Here is a 22494-nt window from a genome sequence, read left to right on the forward strand (position 1 = left end):
TTCTGGAAACGTCAGTACTCTCTCCTCTTTGGTGTCAATGTCCATACTAGTTTCTTTAGTTTGGGAGCAAATACTATGGAATCCCTGTGCTCTGCACAAGCAGCAGAGGATGATGGGGCTGAGTAGTGCATTTGCTCTGGAAGCAGTCCCCTACATGCTTTTTTCCTTCTAAAGCTTTCTCCCACTTCTGTATCAGTCAGGGATGCCTACGGAAACTTCATTAACTCTGTAGCATCTTCTTTGTATGTATGAGGCTGTGGTTTCATCTAAACAGCAATCTATAATTTTACATGTCATAAAATCTTTTATCCATAGATTTATGGATTTTTGAAATTTTTGGCCTCTCGTGGAATTTTGGATGGAAGAGTCATACATGTCCGCTTAGTTCACTCTTTTGATAAAGTCACTCTTCCCTTTTGCAAAGGCTCTCTCTATTTCTTTTGGGGATCTATTCATCCTCTGTCACCCATTCAATATGGCCTCCTTGGATCTTCTAGTAGCATTACTCCACTCCTCAGGCCACAGTGATTAATCGAGAGTGGACACATGGCAGAAGCATAGCCAATAATGTCAACAATGTGAGGAGGAATGTCCCTTTCTCTTGGAGTTGCTAAACTGGAGCTGCCTCTGCCATGTCTCCCACCAGTTGGGGGAAGGACTGTGTGCAGTAGAGGGCAATGAGACCAAAACAAAAGAATCAGAGAAAAGAGATGAAAAAGGTCTAAAAGAGATGAGAATTGTGATATATGCATGCATACATACACACATTCACATGTTCACATTGTTTGACTACTTAGAGCCAGTTAATCTTAGTCAGGCTCACTTTCTATTTACCAGTTGGTGATCAAGTAATATACTCTTCCATTTTTTTTAATTGTTTGAACTATTTTGAGTGGGATTTCTTTCATGGCACCAAAAGAAATTACAGTACACTGCCTAACTCATTCACAACCTTTAGATTTGTTCTTAGAAACCTCTATAAGCCTTAAATCTACAGGTTAGATGTTTCTCTTTGTCTTCTATTTGTTCCCATAGGATCATAACACTTTGGGTCCTATACTATAATTAATTAATTAATTATATATTTATTTTAATTTTATTATGTTATGTTAGTCACCATACAATACATCATTGGTTTTTGATGTGGTGATCCACGATCCATTGTTTTCATATAACACCCAGTGCTCCATGCAGTACGTGCCCTCCTTAATACCCGTCACCGGGCTAACCAATTCCCCCCTCCCCCCTCCCCTCTAAAACCCTGTTTGTTTCTCAGAGTCCATAGTCTCTCATGGTTCATCTCTCCCTCCAATTTCCCCTCCATTTTTCCTTTCCTTCTCCTAATGTCCTCCATGCTATTCCTTATGTTCCACAAATAAGTGAAACCATATGATAATTGACTTTCTCTGCTTGACTTATTTCACTTAGCATAATCTCTTCCAGTCCCATCCATGTTGATGTAAAAGTTGGGTATTCATCCTTTCTGATGGCTGAGTAATATTCCATTGTATATATGGACCGCATCTTCTTTATCCCTTCATCTGTTGAAGGGCATCTCGGCTCTTTCCACAGTTTGGCTATTGCGGACATTGCTGCTATGAACATTGGGGTGCATATGGCCCTTCTTTTCACTACATCTGTGTCTTTGGGGTAAATACCCAGGAGTGCAATTGCTGGGTCATAGGGTAGCTCTATTTTTAAATTTTTGAGAAACCTCCACACTGATTTCCAAAGTGGCTGTACCAACTTGCATTCCCACCAACAGTGTAAGAGGGTTCCCCTTTCTCCACAACCTCTCCAACATTTGTTGTTTCTTTCCCTGTCCATTTTTGCCAATCTAACTGGTGTAAGGTGGTATCTCAATGTGGTTTTGGTTTGGATTTCCCTGATGGCTAATGATGATGAACATTTTTTCATGTGTCTGTTAGCCATTTGTATGTCTTCTTCAGAGAAGTGTCTTTTCATATCTTCTGCCCACTTTTTGACTTGATTATTTGTTTTTTGGGTGTTGAGTTTGAGAAGTTCTCTATAGATCTTGGATACCAGCCCTTTTTCTGTAGTGTCATTTGCAAATATCTTCTCCCATCCTGTGGGTTGCCTCTTTGTTTTGTTGACTGTTTCCTTTGCTGTGCAGAAGCTTTTTATCTTGATGAAGTCCCAAAAGTTCATTTTTGCTTTTGTTTCACTAGCTTTTGGAGATGTATCTGGAAAGAAGTTGCTGTGGGCGATGTCAAAGAGGTTACTGCCTATGTTCTCCTCTAGGGTTTGGATGGATTCCTGTCTCACATTGAGGTCTTTCATCCACTTTGAGTTTATCTTTGTGAATGGTGTTAGAGAATGGTCAAGTTTCATTCTTCTGCATGTGGCTGTCCAATTTTCCCAGCACCATTTATTGAAGAGACTGTCTTTTTTCCATTGCATGTTTTTTCCTGCTTTGCCGAAGATTATTTGACCATAGAGTTGAGGGTCCATATCTGGGCTCTCTATTCTGTTCCATTGTTCTATATGTCTGTTTTTGTGCCAGTACCATGCTGTCTTGGTGATCACAGCTTTGTAATATAGCTTGAAATCAGGCAACATGATGCCCCCAGCTTTGTTTTTCTTTTTCAACACTTCCTTGGTGATTCAGGGTCTTTTCTGATTCCATACAAATTTTAGGATTGTTTGTTCCAGCACTTTGAAAAATGTCATTGGAATTTTGATTGGGATGGCACTAAAGGTATAGATTGCTCTGGGTAGCATAGACATTTTAACAATGTTTATTCTTCCGATCCATGAGCATGGAAGATTTTTCCATCTTTTTGTGTCTTCTTCAATTTCTCTCATGAGTGTTCTGTAGTTCCTAGAGTATAGATCCTTTACCTCTTTGGTTAGGTTTATTCCGAGGTATCTTATGGTTTTTGGTGCTATTGTAAATGGAATCATTTCTCTAATTTCTCTTTCTACAGTTGCATTGTTAGTGTATAAGAAAGCAACTGATTTCTGTGCATTGATTTTTGTATCCTGCCACATTACTGAATTGCTGTATGAGTTCTAGTAATTTGGGGGTGGAGTCTTTTGGGTTTTCCACATAAAGTATCATGTCGTCTGCGAAAAGAGAGAGTTTGACTTCTTCTTTGCCAATTTGAATATGTTTTATTTCTTTTTGTTGTCTGATTCCTGTTGCTAGGACTTCTAGTACTATGTTGAACAATAGTGGCGAGAGTGGGCATCCTTGACGTGTTCCTGATCTTAAGGGAAAGGCTCTCAGCTTTTCCCCATTGAGGATGATATTCACTGTGTGTTTTTCATAGATGGATTATATGAACTTGAGGAATGTTCCCTCTATCCCTATACTCTGGAGAGTTTTAATCAGGAAACGATGTTGTATTTTGTCAAATGCTTTTTCTGCATCAATTGAGAGGACCATAAGGCTCTTCTCCCTCCTCTTATTAATGTGTTCTATCACATTGATTGATTTGTGAATGTTGAACCACCCTTGCATCCCGGGGATAAATCCCACTTGGTCGTGGTGGATGATCCTTTTAATGTATTGTTGGATCCTATTAGCTAGGATTTTGTTGAGGATTTTGGAATCCATATTCATCAGGGATATCGGTCTGAAATTCTCCTTTTTGATGGGGTCTTTGCCTGGTTTGGGGATTAAGGTAATGCTGGCCTCATAGAATGAGTTTGGAAGTTTTCCTTCTGTTTCTATTTTTTGAAACAGCTTCAGTAGAATAGGTATTGTTTCTTCTTTGAATGTTTGATAGAATTCCCCAGGGAATCCATCAGGCCCTAGACTTGTTTTTTGGGAGGTTTTTGACCACTGCTTCAATCTCATTACTGGTTATTGGCCTATTCAGGTTGTCAATTTCTTCCTGTTTCAGTCTTGGCAGCTTATAGGTTTCCAGGAAGGCCTCCATTTCATCCAGCTTGCTCAGTTTATTGGCATATAGTTGTTGATAATAATTTCTAATAATTGTTTCTATTTCCTTGGTGTTAGTCATGATCTCTCCCCTTTCATTCATAATTTTATTAATTTGGGTCCTTTCTCTTTTCTTTTGGATAAGTCTGGCCAGTGGTTTATTGATCTTATTAATTCTTTCAAAGAACCAACTTCTAGTTTCATTGATCTGATCTACTGTGTTTCTGGTTTCTAATTCATTGATTTCTGCTCTAATTTTAATTATTTCTCTTCTAATGCATGGCTTAGGCATCGTTTGTTGCTTTTTCTCTAGTTCTTTAAGGTGTAGAGTTAGTTGGTGAATTCAGGATTTTTCTGTTTTTTTGAGTGAGGCTTGGATGGCTATGTATTTCCCCCTTAGGACCGCCTTTGCAGTATCCCATAGGTTTTGGACCAATGTGTTTTCGTTCTCATTGATTTCCATGAATTGTCTAAGTTCTTCTTTGATTTCCTGGTTGACCCAAACATTCTTAAGCAGAGTGGTCTTTAGCTTCCAAGTGTTTGAATTTCTGCCAAATTTTTTCTTGTGATTGAGTTCCAGTTTTAAAGCACTGTGGCCTGAGAATATGCAGGGAATAATTTCAACCTTTTGGTATCGGTTGAGACCTGATTTGTGACCCAGTATGTGGTCTATTCTGGAGAAAGTTCCATGTGTGCTCGGGAAGAATGAGTATTCTGTTGTTTTAGGGTTGAATGTTCTGTAAATATCTCTGAGGTCCATCTGGTCCAATGTATCATTCAAAGCTCTTGTTTCCTTGTTGATTTTCTGCTTAGAGGATCTGTCCATTGCTAAGAGTGGAGTATTGAGGTCTCCTACAATTAACGTATTGTTATCAATATAACTCTTTATTTTGGTTAACAGTTGGCTTATGTAGATGGCTGCTCCCATGTTGGGGGCATAGATATTTACAATTGTTAGATCTTCTTGTTGGATAGACCCTTTAAGAATGATATAGTGTCCTTCTGTGTCTCTTATTACAGACTTTAGTTTAAAATCTAATTTGTCTGATATAAGAATTGCTACCCCAGCTTTCTTTTGAGGTCCGCTGTCATGGAAGATGGATCTCCATCCCTTCACTTTCAGTCTGGATGTATTTTTAGGTTCAAAATGAGTTTCTTGTAGACAGCATATGGATGGGTCCTGTCTTTTTATCCAATCTGCAACGCTGTGCCGTTTTATGGGAGCGTTTAGGCCATTCACGTTGAGAGTGATTATTGAAAGATATGAATTAATTGTCATCATGTTGCCTGTGAAGACGTTGTTTTTATAGATTGTCCCTGTAAATTTCTGTTGTATATCACTCTTGGGGTCTTTCTCCTTTTATAGAACCCCCTTAATATTTCTTGCAGGGCCGGCTTAGTGGTCACATATTCTTTGTTTCTGCCAGTTGTGGAAGCTCTGCATCTCTCCATCCATTCTAAATGACAGCCTTGCCAGATAAAGTATTCTTGGCTGCATGTTCTTCTCATTTAGTACCCTGAATATGTCTTGCCAGGCCTTTCTGGCTTGCCAGGTCTCTGTGGATAGGTCTGACGTTATTCTGATGTTCCTCCCTCTGTATGTAAGGAATCTCTTCCCCCTGAGTGCCCTTAAGATGGTTCCTTGGTTCTAAGATTGCAAGTTTTACTATTACATGCCGGGGTGTTGGCCTGTTTTCCTTGATCTTAGGAGGGGTCCTCTCTGCCTCTGGGACTCAAATGTTTGTTTCATTCCCCAGATTAGGGAAGTTCTCAGCTACGATTTGCTCAAATACATCTTCTAGTCCTCTTTCTCTCTCCACTCCCTCCGGGATTCCAATTATTCTGACATTGGAATGCTTCATGATGTCACTTATTTCTCTGATTCTATTTTCATGGATTCTGAGTTGTTTTTCCTGGCCTCCTCTTTTCCCTTTTTATCTATTATATTGTCTTCCAGGTCGCTTATTCGCTCTTCTGCCTCAGTTACCCTAGCTGTTAGATTATCTAGATTGGATTGGATCTCATTGATAGCATTTTTAAGTTCTGCCAATTCACCTTTTATTTCTGCCCTTAGAGACTCTATGTTGCCATTAATTGATTTCTCCATTCTAGCCATTGTCTTCACAATTGCTAGCCTGAATTCCATCTCCGACATCTTGGTTATATCTGCATCCATTTGTAAATCTGCAGCATAAGTCATAATCTCTGAGTCTTTTCTATTTTGGTGGCTCTTCCTCCTAGTCATTCTGTTGATGGGTGTTTGAGGGAATGTATAGAGTCCAAATTATTGACCAGAACCCAAGCAAGATGCACCTGTTTTCTTGGGACCTTAGGGTTGCTGGCCTCTTGTTTTCCCAGCCTGTCTTCTGTGGGAGGGGCCTGCCACGCTGTTACTCAGGCAACCCTGTTTGGGCGGAGTTGTCCTGCCCCCCCCGTGGCAGGGGATGGGTTCAGCGGGAATCAGTCTTTGGGGTTTTTGTTCTCTGGTGGCTTTCCCTGGCAGCTTTCCGTGTCTATTCCGCGAGTCAGAGCAGAAGAGACCGCTTCCAACCCTCTGCCTCAGAGCAGAGAGACCGCAGTCTGTTCTTAAGTGAGCTCTCCAGGCCACACTGTCTCCGTTTCTGTCCGTGTTGCTATAAACTGCAGCGTCCTGGGTTGTGTGCCCCTCCGCAGTGGCCCCACTCCTGCCTCTAGGTCAGGGCATGTCTCTGCCCTTCGTGCTTCTAAAACCGCCAGCCACTCACAGTTTGCGTGCATTCGACCCTGCCGCTCCGGGTTTCCAACCTGGGGGCTGCAGTTTGGATGCGCGACCCCGCCGCTCCGGGTTTCCGCCCTGGGGGCTGCCCTAGAGTCCTTTCCCCACCACTACCAGTCTGCGAGTCTGCGCCCCGTCCGCAGTACACTAGGCTATTGCTAACCGGCGGTGTAGGATCCCCACGGTGAGGCACTCTCCCGCTGCCGTTTATCCTCCGATATCTGCCCGCAGAATCACGGCTCCCCACCTTGTACCTCAAAACCAACCGCCTGCAATATTCTGTTTGTAGAGATCCAGATCTTCTTACATCTCAGGCTGGTTTCGTGGATGCTCAGAGTGGTCTGGTAGATATCCAGCTCAATTCTGGGGACCAGTTGAAATAGGGTCCCCTACTCCTCCACCATCTTTCCCCCCTCCTATAATTAATTATTTAATCACCTTTCTCCTCTCATTAGACAGTCAACTCCTTGAGGACAAGAATTGTTGCTTATCATTGTGTGTCCTTGGAAGTTAACAAAACCTACAATGTAATAGGGACCTGGTAACATATGTTGAACGAATAAACAAATAATTTTATAGTTGTATCATCTCATTTTAACAGATGCCTGGTGGTAGATACCTGACTAGAACCATGACTTTGGGTATCTGCTATGAGTTTTTGGTCATCACCATTGCTAATATCTGATAGTGTTCTTTGTGTGCAATTATTAAATGTTTTGTGTAGTTTTTAGGTAACAAAAGCAAAGAACATAGCAGTTTCCAGGTTTCTTTCCGGGTGCGGCCTTAGGTCAAGGAAGATACATATCCCCAAAGGAGAATCTGATTACCTTACAATTCTTGTGTCAGAGGATCTGTGGGCTAATTGCATTGTCAAAACAAGACTTGGAGAACTCCTGGCTTAAGTGACTAAAAGGGAGTTCCCACCTCCTTAGTTAGTTAGTTTGTTTCCATCTTATTTATTTATATTTAAATTTTAGTTAACACCGTGCAATATTGGTTTCAGAAGTAGAATTCAGTGGCTCATCTCTTTAAATAGTGAGTGAAACTCATATACTTCATCCTCTCAGGAGGCTACAACCAAGGGAATTTGCTGCTTCCATTCTGTCATTATCCTAGTTCATTGTGGTTGTTTACTGCCTTTCAACATATATGATCTGTGAACCACTGAATGAACTACAAAACATGTCATTTACAGAACTGTATCTATAGAAATATTTCTAGATTATGAAGCATCTCAAGTCAAGAATAATGATTTACTGAAAATGTGCCTCTATGATCTAAGCATAACATGAAATTTCTTGGAAAAGGTGAGTAGAGATAGCCAGAAATGATCGCTAAATTAAAAAACAAACAAATAAACAAACAATTCTTTTAACTAAAACCCAAGAAAAGTATGAGCATGGTTTATTTATATTCTTTTCATAATAGAAATTAATATTTAGTAATTATCCTTAGAGGGGATTTATGTGTTTTGTTATAATCGCCTATCCACAATTAAGGAAGAAACTAAATTTTGCAGTGTTCTTTAATTTGGACACTAGCCTGAGACTTAAACTTGGAACATTTATGCAATTGTTGTGTGGACCTTATTTGGTCCCAGAGCACTGAGGTCAGCATGAATAATCATATTAGGGGGGCAGACCTCTGCCTCGTCTATGAAAGGTTGTTAATTAAAAAACATATTTGCACCAAGGGTTATCAGACACTTCTACAATGCCATTAAATATTGTAGTATAATATCTGCTTTGGTTAATCCTTTAAAATATCGTCAGTGGTCTAATTCTTGAAGACCCAATATCCCTTCATTAAAGATTTTTTTTTTTTTTTTTATAGCTCTGGTCAGCTTGGAGAAAATACAAAAGACAAAGGAAAATAAAGACGCCAATCCCAGTCTACTTTCTCCATTTTATCTTTCCATAAGCATAAATGTCACCTAAATATATCCTTACAACAAAGAAGAAAGGCACAATTGTGCAACTAACAAAGGGAAAAGGGAGTTCTTTATGAAATTTTTTCTTGATGATTCTAAATATCTGCTTATGCTGCTATTGAAGTCATTATCATTTTCCCAAAGTTTTGCTGAATAGATGAGATAGGGTTGTATCCATACTGATCTTTATTGCAACACTGTTGCACTACATGATGTAATTCTCCAATGGAAATGTTTTCAGTAAAACTGTCAAGTGGCATCTAATTTAAAATATAGTATGAGGAGACCACAAAGAAGAAATTTTAAGGAAAGTCAAAAGCAAAAAGGGCTCCTTGTTTTCCTTCAATTCACTTAAAAGGCCAGCATTAGAACAAGTACCCACATGGAGGATGAGTAACAGTGACTGAGATGTTTATGAAGTAAGCATTTTATAAACTCCAGAATAACAACACTCTGGCAGACAGAAAGTTGGCACACTCTACCTGGTACTTAATATCAGAAAATTATAAAGCTCACATAAATATACCCTTATTCACTGTTTGTGACCACGGCAAGTCCTGTCTGATACTTCTGGGCAACATAGCCTCCTCCAGTAGTTGAGAACCTGAGGAGCACTTTTTATGGCATCTTTAGCCTCCTTAAGATGTTTTCTTTTTTTTTTTTTTAAGATTTTATTTATTTATTTGAGAGAGAGAGAATGAGAGAGAACACATGAGAGCGGGGAGGGTCAGAGGGAGAAGCAGACTCCCTGCCGAGCAGGGAGCCCGATGCAGGACTCGATCCAGGGACTCCAGGATCATGACCTGAGCCGAAGGCAGTCGCTTAACCAACTGAGCCACCCAGGCGCCCCGATGTTTTCTTACCCAGGATTAATTTATAGCAATTATGAATATGTAATTAATATGTAAAGCTCTTCCAAGGTATCTTCAGGTAGATCATTTTTTGCAGAAATGTTATTGTATTCAACATCACTGAATCACATAGTATTAATTGAGGGGCCACTATGGTGCAGTATACTCTATGCTTTGGTAGAAAAACAGCACCTCATCCTTGCCTTCAAGGAAATTACAGTTGAATTGTGTTGACTATATTAATCCACAAAAAATAATTAGAAAACCATATAGGATAGTGCATAGTTATGTGCTTATTGGTGTAGTAAGAGTAGCCAGTATTCACCAGAAAGAGATCAACTAGAATAAAATAACAGAATGTGATTAAAGACTTTGTCTAAACCCTTCCTTTGAGATGCTGTGAATTAAGGAAAGTTTGCTTCACTGAGGAAGTGGGATTTGAATTAGACCTTAAAAAATGAGTAGATTGGAAAAAAAATGTGAAATTAGAGAGATTTAACTGAATTAATTTATCTCACTTTTCCCAATTTTCTTTGTATGAAGACATACATAACCCATTCAATTTTGCTTTGTCAAATAATCCATAAATACATAAAGTATATGTGATTAACAATGCTTTTAATGCCAAAAGACAGCTTATTTTCTTAATCCAAAGCTCACTTTATGTAATTATTCTTTTTGCAAACTAGTAGTTGGTTATATTAACACTTGAGTAATCTTGACAAGAAGTTGCTTTAAGCAGTTAAAGATCCAGATGCTGATCAGCATGCATTAAGTGATTCAGCTTAATTGGTTCCATCTAGATAAATTACTTACCTCAGTTCCTATCACAATTTCTTCCCTGGTAGAGTAGAATAGAAACTCATATAGCTTGTAGTGTTGAAATAAGCTGAAATACAAAATAAATGTGCAACTCTGATAAGTTTATTTTAGGAAAGAAAACAAATAAATAAGAGTATTTATTAAAGGAAAGTTGTTCATAGTGACCAAGCGAAAGACATTAAACACTAATATAGAGTTAGCTACCTCTTTTATTCCAAATGAATTGTCCAGAAATGGTGAGAAACTAATGATTTACTTTTTTGAGACATTGACAGTATAACACAGTACCTAATATAAGATCGGTAAATTAATCTGTGATGAGTGGATAGGTTTGGGATAAGGGAGCAATTAGATTGCATCATGACTTGTTTTGGTTGACAATAAAGTAATGCACTGCCCCTAAATAACACCAAATTTCACATTTCATGTTTTGCTTCAAACTGGAGTCAATTTCCCCTGGAATGAATGGCACCGAATTCTATAATCTACTTCCATATCAATTACTTCTCATGTTCTCAAACTGTTTCAAGATTAAATTAATCTCTGATAACACCTGAAAATGATGCAACATGAACTGAAATCCATTTAGAAGTTGTCTGGTTTTCTTGTAGAATATTTGATCCATGTCAAAGAGAGGAATTAATTTAAGAAAGATAATTTCTTCAGTTTCTACCCAAAGACTAGGTGGTCAGTGTATAAAAACTGTGACGAGCTAAAGGATAGGAGTCTTAAAACAAGTTTTTCTAGTAAGTTTAAAGATCTCAGCAATGTATTATTAGAGTTAAAAATTTATTGAAGGGTTGATTTCTAATATCCTGTTTGTGATAATATTTGAATTTTTCTAATTCTCTTCCTGCTGGTTGGGAAAATTAATAGACTCATAATACAGCAAAATGCCCAAGAACAAAAAAATTGTCTTAGTGGTTTCTCTTTCACTCTGGTGCCTTTTGCTATTTAAGAAAATTGATTTTAATGTAACTGAGAAATTAACATTTGCAAAATGTAGCTACAGAGCATGTATAATAATGGCTTCTCCTGAATGCTGTAATGGATCAAAGTTTCAATTCATTTGAAATCAATGAAGAAATCCTCAGGCAGATGGGTCTCTCTGAGTTATATCAGCAGTTGATTTCACTACTAACACAATCCATTAGAAAGTGATGGGTATGCAGACTCAGTCATGTTTTTTTTTTTTTTTTTTAAAAACCTCGTATATTCAAATTACTCATCAACACTCAGAAAACTAACTTAGCTTTTGACATTACTTTGATTTATTGGCTAGAAAATACATCAAGATTAGTGAAGTTTGATGGTTCAATGAAGCAAAATAAATTCAAGTTCTCCTTCCCTTACATCGCTTACCTAGAGAAAGCTTTAAGGTTAAAAATATTACACTGGCAATAACTGATTTTGAGTAGAAAAATTAAAGACTGTAGAGTATTTGGAAATAACTTGGCTTCCTCTCAGTGAATTAGTGTAAAATTTTCCTTCCATCTCATGCTACACAAAGAAGTTAATTCATAAATCTTCCTTCCTGCAATTTTATAATCTTTCAGCCTCATTCTCCTCATTACATATAGGAATTAGATTGTCTCAGCCAAAAGGGAAATTCCCTTCTTACAATGAAAATAAAATTCATGACTTGGATGCAGTGGTCAAAGATGCAAGTTGGGGCAAGGCCAGGACTAGGGTAAAACAGATGAGGGGAGGGGGACACCTAAGGAGGAAGCACTTTTCAGGGCCAGGTCAAGTTGCCTCCATTGCCTCACTCTGGTCCCCATATTGGTTGAGGTTCTCTAACTTTAGCAAGGAACTATTAGATGACTTCCTATGGGAACAAAGTGACACCTCTGCTATGGGAATACATTTCCTCCTTCTTCCTTTGCTAGGAAGACTTCCAGCTGACTCAAGCCCCTAAACTATTTTGTCAAACAACTTGTCTTAGTTCTAAATCAAAGGGAGAAATAAAATGGGTCAAGACATCTGGGCTCCATGCCAGGAAGTAGGATACCCTGTTGTGCACAGAGGGACAGTTTTGATTTTCTTATATTGAGTAAATGCCTGTGCACATTACCTTCACCTAATTCCCAAGGAAGAGGTAGAATACACAATGACAGAAGCGTATGTGGACCAGATATATCTAAATGATGTCTTATATTGAAAAGCTGCAGTAGCATTTATATTAGCATATATTACATAAAATATATCAATGTATATATTGCATGAGTAGATTGGTCAGTACTTACAGCAATGTTAGAGAGGAATTTTGATATTAGTTTTTTTCAAATCACAGACACATGATGGAATATACAATTTAGATTCTATTAACAGTATCAAATAAAATTTTAATTATATTGCCAGTTAAGTTTCATGTGCTATAGGTCATATTCTAAAAACTACTCTCCCTAAATTGATGAGGGCTTTCACTGGTTGAGTAAATTTAATATCAGATTGAATTGAAATATGCTTATACTTTCAATAATTGAATTAGGTTCATATTTATAAAACTTCTTTGTAGTCATTAAAATGAAAAATATTATACGATTTAATTGCCATTAAATTTATATTTGTGGACCTATGAGTCATTCTAAATAGGAATTGTAGAAAAGGACATTTTTCTTTACACAATTTCAGTATCAATTCTAGATATCATACTAACTGATATTTTATTTTCTGTAACAGATGCATTTAAAATGTACAATATCTTTGAAATCACAATATGAAGATTTAATGCATCAAAAATAGTTCTGATTTACTTTACATGGGAGATTAGTAATCTTTCAAATATTACTTTTTTGTTGTTGTTTTTAGAAATGAGACTAGAAATTTTTGGTAAGTAAAGTTACCCAGGTAAACGTTCAATGGTGACTAACACTGACATCCCTTCCTAACTTAATCATTTTCTGAAATGAAATGTCAAGAAATTCACTGATGAGTGTTTGTCCAGAGAGACAAGACAAAAGAGAAAAGAAGTGCCATCTTTCACCACCTAGAAGGTGTGATTAGGGTGCCTGCATGGGTTTAGCTGTTATGGTTAACTATCAGTCCTGGTGCCTATTATAAACCTCCGGGGCTTAGAGCTCAGATGTAATGTGTTCTTCAAAGAGAGACCTGGTGGTCTCAAATAGATAAAGGAGGGAAAGAAGGATGCTATACAAATGTGCAGAGAATTCCCCTCACCCAGTGATTCTGATGGGCAGAAAGACCTTGGGGAACGGGTTCTCCAATTCTGGATTTCCACTCCCTTCCTTCCTCCCACGCAAGGACCTTGCTTTATTCTAATTGATATGAAGAGTACTGTAGCTTTTAGTGAGAGACACACATTTGGAGGTATATGTTTTATATTAAGAAATCAAATTATATCAAGTGCTATCATATAAAAACATATTATATCATATACTATTATTAATTCATGCCAGAAACCAGTATATAAGCATTATCAAATTAAACAGGTTAATATTTAAAAAGCTTCCAGACTACAGCCAGGATCCTTGTCAAGCAAATTATGAGCATGTCTAGGACATCATGCAGCACCCTTTATTTTGGAATTTTAAAATTTAAAATTGGAAAACACTGCAGTATATAATAATGGAGGAAAAAAGATATTCTGCAGAAGCTTTTAGTTAGGCAAAAAAATATTTTTACCAACTCTTGTTTAAATATTTGCAAACTCTAAAAATGTCCCTTGGGAGAGATGCATGCCCTAATGCAGACCTTGTGACAGATTATATAAAAAGACAGATTTCTTAGTTCACCAATGAAGAATCACTGTAATAAAAATACTTCCCCTCCATTCACCATCATTTTCTAAGCATAAAGAGACACTTAATGAGTTTAATTGATCAATACTACAAAATATTTCAGGGCAAATAATAAACTTGAGGAAGCCTGCACATAAATCTCTTTAATTTCTAATACAAAACATTTAAAATAAATCTTTAAATGGAAATGACTGTTATTCTAAAATGTAAAATTTTGATTTCAAGGCCAACTACTAAAATATATAGTCTATTGTAACCAAGTCTGATTAATCTGAAAGAATAATTTTGTTAATAAAATGATATTAATTAGAGATTCAGAGAAAAAAGAAATTTTTGGATAATTTATTATAATTCTAGATGAAATTGTACTTGTTAAACACAAACCTTTTTTTAAGAATGGAAGGTTAGCCAAAAACTCAATGTCCTGAATTTTATTTATTGGATGAAAAATTTTAATATCATCTCATTATTGGCTGGGTTAATTACAGCATAAATTCTGTAAATGTCTAAAATTTGAATTCATTTCTATTTAATAGACATTTTGTAAAAGATAATGAAATGAAAACAAATGCTACTGAAAAAAAATCCATACCTGATTTTTAAGTAATCGATGACAGCATTGGCTTGTTTTATATTAAAGACATTCCATTCCTCATTTTTCTGTGAATGGGATGGTCCTATTTCAGCCATAACTTCTCCAAGCCATTTTATGCTGTCTTCCAAGGACATATGCAGTGCTAAAATAAGACCCAGAGCTTAAGCATTATTTTGATAGATGTTTTGGGAACAAAATAATCCAAGATGTCCTTAATGTGCAAATATTTACTTTTTCAATATTTGTGAGGACAATGGTAATAGTAATGTTTTTTAATGATAAGTTAATAATTACATTTTGTGTAAAAGAATAGCAGCTGACACACCCAACAATTGTAAATTACTGTAACGCTACACAATTATCTAAAGATTTTGTTTCCATTTTAAGATGCAAAGATAATTTAAAATCTACCTAAAAATTACTTTAAAATGGAAAATATACTTTTTAATGATCTTAGAACAAGAGCATATACAGAAATGACACAGAAGTTGTTTAGATTAGTTGGTGAGGAAGACCTACATGGTAGATTCAGTTACTGTAGACAGGAGAGTTGAACTCAGAACTGAAAATGTAAAAGAACAGAGTCAACCAACACTTGGCTTTGGCTGATTGTTAACATGTGGGAATTTGGGACTGAAGATTTTCAATAGATGCCAGAAATATGTATTTTTATGTAAAACATCAAGATATTTTTTTTCTTTTCCAAGCTACAGACTTATAACTTATGTAAGCTGTTTCTCAAATGTATGCGTGGTGGTGGTGGTGAGAGCCAGATGACAGCGCCGAGTGACGCTGACACCACTTTGCCACCATTACCAAAAATAAACAAGTCAATGATTGTGGTATCTTTTCTTGCAACTAAAAACAAACAAAAAAGCAAAAGTATCTTGTATGGCATATGTCCAGTTGAAAAAAAAAATAGATAAATGTCAAGAGCCTTAGACTTAACATTTATAGCATCTATAATACAAACAGGAACTTCCATCTTCTTTTTCTATTTAATTATGCTCATTTTTACTTGTGTCAGGCAAAATATTACCTCACACACACCACGCACACTGACAGGTGACGAGTGTAGAGGTAAAACTGAAGAGTCTGGAGGTGGAGAGCTGAAAGTCTCTAGCAAAGACGAGGTTGCACCAGCTTCTTGGAGGAGGTGTCAGCTTGGGGCCTGGAGGAAGGCTCTGGGGAGCACTGTGCTGTTCCACGTGAGCCCCACCTGCCCAATCAGTCCCAATCAAACCTCTGTCTCTCTCAGGAAACCATCAGTCAACTTTCCACTTCTTGCTAATGGAGTGAATTTTTCAGGGCAGCAAGAGGGGGTAATGCACAGGATTTATGAGAACATAAGCTGATTGTTGGACAGAGCTTCCAGTTACACAGCAACTCTTTCACTCTGGGATGTGTTATGACCCCAGATTACTGATAAAATGACAGTAAAGCAATTAAAAATTTTAGGAAGACACTATAAACACTAATTTGCAATTTGTTTCTTCTAGATTCTTTTCTATCTGTAGGAATTAGAATGAAGCAAACTACATAACAATTAAAAACTGGTTTAATGGATGGCAATTGGTCCCTTTTTCATAGCTTCCCTCCAGATCGTCTTTTATATATGTCAGATACACGAATTATTGCTGGATAAATGGGTTTTCCTATATCATTCTAAGGGGAGCTCAATTATTATTGTATATTTCTTTTCCTATGATAAACTTCTTTTGAAACTTTCTTGGGATAACTTCAGAAATGAAATATCTGTTGGATAAAAGCAATTCAAAAACGAATGGGGTGGGAGGGATGGGGTGGCTGGGTGATAGACATTGGGGAGGGTATGTGCTATGGTGAGCGCTGTGAATTGTGTAAGACTGTTGAATCACAGATCTGTACCTCTGAAACAAATAATACATTATATGTTAAAAAAAAGAGGAAGATAGTAGGAAGGGAAAAATGAAGGGGGGAAATCGGAGGGGGAGTCGAACCATGAGAGATGATGGACTCTGAGAAACAAACTGAGGGTTCTAGAGGGGAGGGGGATGGGGGATGGGTTAGCCTGGTGATGGGTATTAAAGAGGGCACGTATTGAATGGAGCACTGGGTGTTATACGCAAACAATGAATCATGGAACACTACATCAAAAACTAATGATGTAATGTATGGTGATTAACATAACATAACAAAATAAAAAAATGAATGGATTAAAAATCTGAATCATTTTATTACTAAAATGGTATTAATTAGAGATGCAGAGAAAAAAGAAATTCTTAGATAATTGATTATAATTCTAGATGTAATTACACTTATCAAGCACAAAAATACATTTATATGACTATTTCCTTATGTTGAAATATAATTGACACTTTAAAACTTTTTCTATGTCTAATGTCTTTCTATAGATAACGGCTTTAAAAATAAGAAAGTTATCATTTCACTTATCTAACTGAAATATTTGCTCTTTTAAAAATCACATTTAGTGATGTGATTAAAATATGAAAGATTAAACCATTTAAATAGTAAGGGCTGTTAGAAATAAAATTTATCTTCGAAAATTTAGGGTAATGAAAGAACACGCTAGACATAATTAGTTGGAAGACTTAAGATAGTACCTTATAACTGCTACTGACTAGCTAGGTGATCTGAGTTTCATTTTCTATATCTATAAATGAGAATAAGATCAATTTTCAAAATTATAGTGCTGTTGTGAGGATTAAATAAGACATGCATGCCAAATACTTGGGAAACTGAAATGATATGTACGCTAGTATATTATGTATGTGTAGTGCTTTTTAGAATCAGCCTAAATCTGGCAACATTTGATATAGTAGTAGGGAGGGTGAGTTCTCACTCACTGGGGCTGATGCTTGTGACTTTAAGAAATTATTTAATCTTTCTAAATCTCATTTATTTTTCTCATTTTTAAAATGGGGAGAATAATAGAACTATTTCAAGGTTGTGTGTGAATTAAACGAGACAGAATTTGGAAAGCAAATGCACTGTGACTGGCACAAGTTAATCCTACCCAAGTGTTACCTATTATTATCATTCCTATTTAGGGGAAAACAGTCAATTTCATAGAACTAAAAAGTATTCTATGGTTATTTGCTAATAGTCATGTTATATACAGGGGAATAAATCTAGGCCCATGGACCTGGACAGAGGTCAAATACCCAGTCCTCCAGCTTGCCCTCGGTCAGGCTCTGGAAAAACTAGACCCCAAAATCGATACTGTTTTTTTTGTTTGTTTGTTTAAAGATTTATTTATTTATTTGAAAGAGAGAGAGAACAGGAGCGGGAGGAGCAGAGGGAGACAGAGAGAGAATCTTCAAGCTGACTCCATGCTGAGCGCGGAGCCCGACCTGGGGCTTGATCTCAGGATACTGAGATCAGGACCTAAGTGGAAACCAAGAGTCAGTTGCTCAACCGACCGTGCCATGCAGGCTCCCCAAAATGTGTATTTTCTATGTTGCATACTCTTTTAGTTTGATCCACTCTGATTCCAGGTGGGCTGTCTGCAGTATGCCTCGTAGCACAAGTTTGAGAGAAGGAACAGATCAGAAACTGCATCAGAAAATGCAGTTCCCTCACTAGAATCTTATTAATGGGCAACCACGCTACAGCTAACAGCCCCAGCTATGTTCTTCAGTGCTTGTTCTATTAAAATGTTGCTGGATGGGAATGTTCACTGTGGGCTCAGGCCACTACCACCTCTTAGTTTAAGTATAAAGACTTTACCTCCTTCTCTGGCATGCTTGGCTAAAATTATATTCTTTCCCGATGATAGTTATAACCTTGTTAGGTTTAAAGGTTTAGGGGGATTTTTTTTTTTTTCCTGCCAAAAGAAAAAACTAGATCCCTGGCTTTTTTTTTTCTTGTTAGGTTTTACATATGTACTTTCACTCTCTCCTAGTTTATGAGTAGCTGGATGGATCCTGCTCAAGTTTTTAAAATTCATTTTTTAACTGATATCAACAATATAAAATTTAATGCAAAAGAAATATTTTCAAGTCAGTTGTAAGTTATGGAAAAAATTTAAAATGGAAATATCTTGTCAAATTTGGAATGTGAGATTCATGAAAATGTTTTACTTCTCTTTATTCTGTTTCTAGTTTGTGAACACTCAGCTAAAAGGTTGCAAAGCATAGGACTCTTCATGTCATATTTTCTTTTTTACAATTTAATTTTTGCATAGGTGATATATTCACATGGTTCAAAAACCATATGTGAAGATATATTGTGAAAAGACTTCCTCAACCTTTGTTGCACACATGCCCAGTTCCCACACCCTTCCCTACAGAAAATTTTTCCCTACTGTTATTGAGAAATAATTGACATATGTCACTGTGTAAGTTTAAGGCACACAGCATGATTTATTGTGAAATGATTTCTGCAATGGGTTTAGCTAACGTCCATCTCATATAGATACAATAAAAAGAAAAGAAAGGAAAGAAGATAAAGGAAAAAATTTTTTCCCTGTGATGAGAACTCAGGATTTACTCTCTTAACAACCTTCCTATATATCACACAGTGGTGTTAACTGTAGTCATCATGTTCATTACATCCCTAGTATTTATCTTGTAACTGGAAGTCTGTAACTTGACCACCTTCCACCTCTGGTAACCACAAGTCTGATCTCCTTTTCTATAGGTTCGGTGTTTTGTTTCTTTTGTTTGTTTGTTTAGTCATTAACCACTGTGTTCAAATATTTGAGATTTTATAACACTACTACTAGTGCTAATAACAAGATATGCTATAGCTTATTACACTTTTTAAAGACAATTTGTATTTGCTTATTTTCCATATTTTTGTTAGAATCACCTTGCCAGTAAGTCACCTCTAGGCAAAAATATCACAGCAACAACAACAAAAAACTGTTGGTATTTTTACTGCAATACTAATATTATACATTAACTTAGAGAGATTTAGCATCTTTATGATGTGGAGTGTTTCCAAGAATGTTGGTTTTTCTCCAAATTTAGAAAACTTCCCTGTGACCTTTAAAAGTGCTCTGAAGTTTTTTTCATATAGGACTTGTACATTCCTTTTTAAAGTTTATTCTTAGTTTTTTTTGTTGTTGTTGTTAGAGCATATATATTTTTTCTTTCATTAAATCCCTTTGTTTGGGGGCACCGGGGTGGCTCAGTCATTGGGCATCTGCCTTCAGCTCAGGTCATGATCCCAGGGTCCTGGGATCGAGCCCCGCATCGGGCTCCCTGCTCCGCGGGAAGTCTGCTTCTCCCTCTCCCACTCCCCCTGCTTGTGTTCCCTCTCTCGCTGTCTCTGTCAAATAAATAAATAAAACCTTAAAAAAAAAATCCCTTTGTTTTTCTACATAAATATATATTTTTAAAATTATTATTAGATTTCCTCAATTTTTACTTAATATTTTTTTTCTGTTCAAGGATCCCATCTAGGATACCACATTATATTTACCAATCCTGTCTCCTAAGTTCCCCTAGAGTGATCATTTCTCAATCTTTTCTTGTTTTTGATAACTTTGTCAGTTTGGGAGGCACCAGTCAGATAGTTTGTACAATGTTCCTCGATTTGGGTTTGTCTAATATTTTCCTCATGGTTGACACGAGTATGGGTTTTGATAGCTTTGCTTATTTTCAATAGGATTATTTTCTTATTGTTATAGAGACAAGTCTTTTGTCAAATATGTGATTTACAGATGTTTTTTTCCCTGTCTGTAGCTTGTCTCTTCATTCTTTTAACAGTGATTTTTCATAAAACAAAAGTTTTACGATTTTATGAAGTCTAATTTATCATTTTTCCCCTATATGCAGCATGTTTTGGGGGTCATGTCTAAGAACTTCTTGTAAAACTCCAGGTCATGAAGATTTTCTCCCAGTTTTCTTCTAAAAAATTTATAGTTTTACATTCTAACTTTATATCTATGATCCAATTAGAGCTAATTGTATCAAATAATAATTGAAATATTGAATATAAATAATAATAAATATAAATATTATAATATAAATAAAATAGTAATATTTTCCTCATGGTTGACACGAGTTATGGGTTTTGATAGCTTTGCTTATTTTCAATAGGATTGTTTTCTTATTGTTTTGAGACAATAAGAACCCAAATAAAAGGTTTAGCCTGAGCTATATATTTTTTCAATATAGATAGAAGTTGTTCCAACATTTGTTGAAGACTACACTGTTCTGTTGAATTGCTTTTGCATATTTATCAAAAAAATCAGATGACCATTTTTGCATCAGTATATTTCTGAATTCTGTCTTCTGTTCCATTGATCTATATTTTATTTTATTTTTTTAAAGATTTTATTTATTTATTCATAAGAGACAGAGAGAGAGAGGCAGAGGGAGAAGCAGGTTCCCCGCTGAGCAGGGAGCCCAATGCGGAACTCGATCCCAGGACCCTGGGACCATGACCTGAGCCGAAGGCAGATGCTTAACCATCTGAGCCACCCAGGCACCCCCATTGATCTATATTTTATCCCTTCACTAATTCAACATTGACTTTATAACTTTATAGTAAGTCTTAAAATTGGGTGTATGATTTTTGTAGCTTTATTCTTATTTTTTGAAGTGGTTTTAGTTATTCTATTTCCTTAGCCACTCCATATAAATTTAAAAATCAGCTTGGGTAGGTCTAGAAAAAAAATCCTGCTAGGATTTAGATTGATATTGCATTAAATCTACAGGTCAATTTGGGAAGAACTGACATCTTTACCATGTGGAAACTTCTAATCCAACAACACAGTATGTTTTTCATTTATTTAGGTTTTCTTTCATTTCTTTTGTCATCATTTTGTAGTTTTTAGCATACAGATCTTGTACATTTTTGTTAGATTTATACTTAAGTATTTCTTTTATTTTTTGAGCTATTGTAAAGAATGCTATTTATTAAAATTTTGGAATACAATGTATATTGCACATTGAAATACAATTGTCTTTTGTGTTTTGACCTTATTCTTGCAATCTTGCTTAACTTACTAGTTCTAGGATTTTTTAAAATTCTGTTTAACTTTTTATATAGACAATCCTTTCATCTGAGAACAGAGACTGTTTTACTTCCTCCTTCCCCTTCGACTGCACTTATTCCTAAGACTTTTTTTCAGTCCTGTGTTGAATAGGAGTAGAAGTGGTGAGAGTAGACATTCTCGCCTTGACCCTGATCTTACGCGGAAATCATCTGGTCTTTCACCACTCAGTATAACAATAGGTTTAGGTTTTTTCGTAGATGTCTTTTATGATATTGAGGAATATCACTTCTTTTCTTAGTTTTCTGACTCTTTTCTAAAATAATGAGTGGATGTCATATTTAGTCAAATGCTTTCTCTGCATCTATTTATATGATCATGTGGCTTTTCTTTAGATTATTTTCATTGATGAGATTTTCAAATATTGAATCAGCATTGAATTTCTGGGATAAGCCCTAACTGGTCATGTGTACTATTTTTTTATATGTTGCTTGATTCATTTTGATAGTGTTTTGTTGAAAAATTTTTTGTTTATGTTCATGAGGGATATTGGTCTGTAGTTTCTCTCCCTCCTCCTCCTCCTTTTGCTGTTGTTGTTCTTCTCCAGACCTGGAGATTTTTTCCTAGAAGTTAAATAATTGAATCACTTATAAGTTATAAGACTATCATGTTACCTATTTCATCTTGCACAAGTTTTGCTGGTTCGTGATTTTGGGGGATTTGGTTCATTTCCTTTTTGTTTTCTAATTTATGTATATAAGTAGTTTTTTCCTAATATTCTGTTAATGTCTGCAGAGTCTCTAGTGATATCCCCCCCTTTTTTTATACCTGATAATGATAATCTGTGCCTTGTATCTTTTTTTTCCCTTAGTCAAGTTTTGCTTCATGTTTATCAATTGTATTGATGTTTTCAAATATCCAGATTTT

General features: G+C 36.2%; 1 protein-coding gene and 1 long non-coding RNA gene across 8 annotated transcripts in view; one reads left to right on the plus strand and one right to left on the minus strand.

Moving 5' to 3' along the window:
- Positions 1-22494, minus strand: part of CABCOCO1 (ciliary associated calcium binding coiled-coil 1) — a 195269-nt gene that overhangs the window by 149540 nt on the left and 23235 nt on the right. For all 7 annotated transcript variants that reach the window (XM_078077669.1, XM_078077675.1, XM_078077670.1 and 4 more), the window contains exons 4-5: positions 14619-14763; positions 10260-10332 (exon numbers count right to left, since the gene is read on the minus strand). In XM_078077669.1, coding sequence (XP_077933795.1) covers positions 10260-10332; positions 14619-14763 — 218 coding nt within the window. The remainder of the gene's footprint in view (positions 1-10259; positions 10333-14618; positions 14764-22494) is intronic.
- Positions 1-22494, plus strand: part of LOC144382571 (uncharacterized) — a 59558-nt gene that overhangs the window by 8271 nt on the left and 28793 nt on the right. The window lies entirely within an intron of this gene.

Source organism: Halichoerus grypus, chromosome 7 (genome assembly GCF_964656455.1).
Source record: "Halichoerus grypus chromosome 7, mHalGry1.hap1.1, whole genome shotgun sequence".
NCBI classification, from domain to species: Eukaryota; Metazoa; Chordata; class Mammalia; order Carnivora; family Phocidae; genus Halichoerus; species Halichoerus grypus.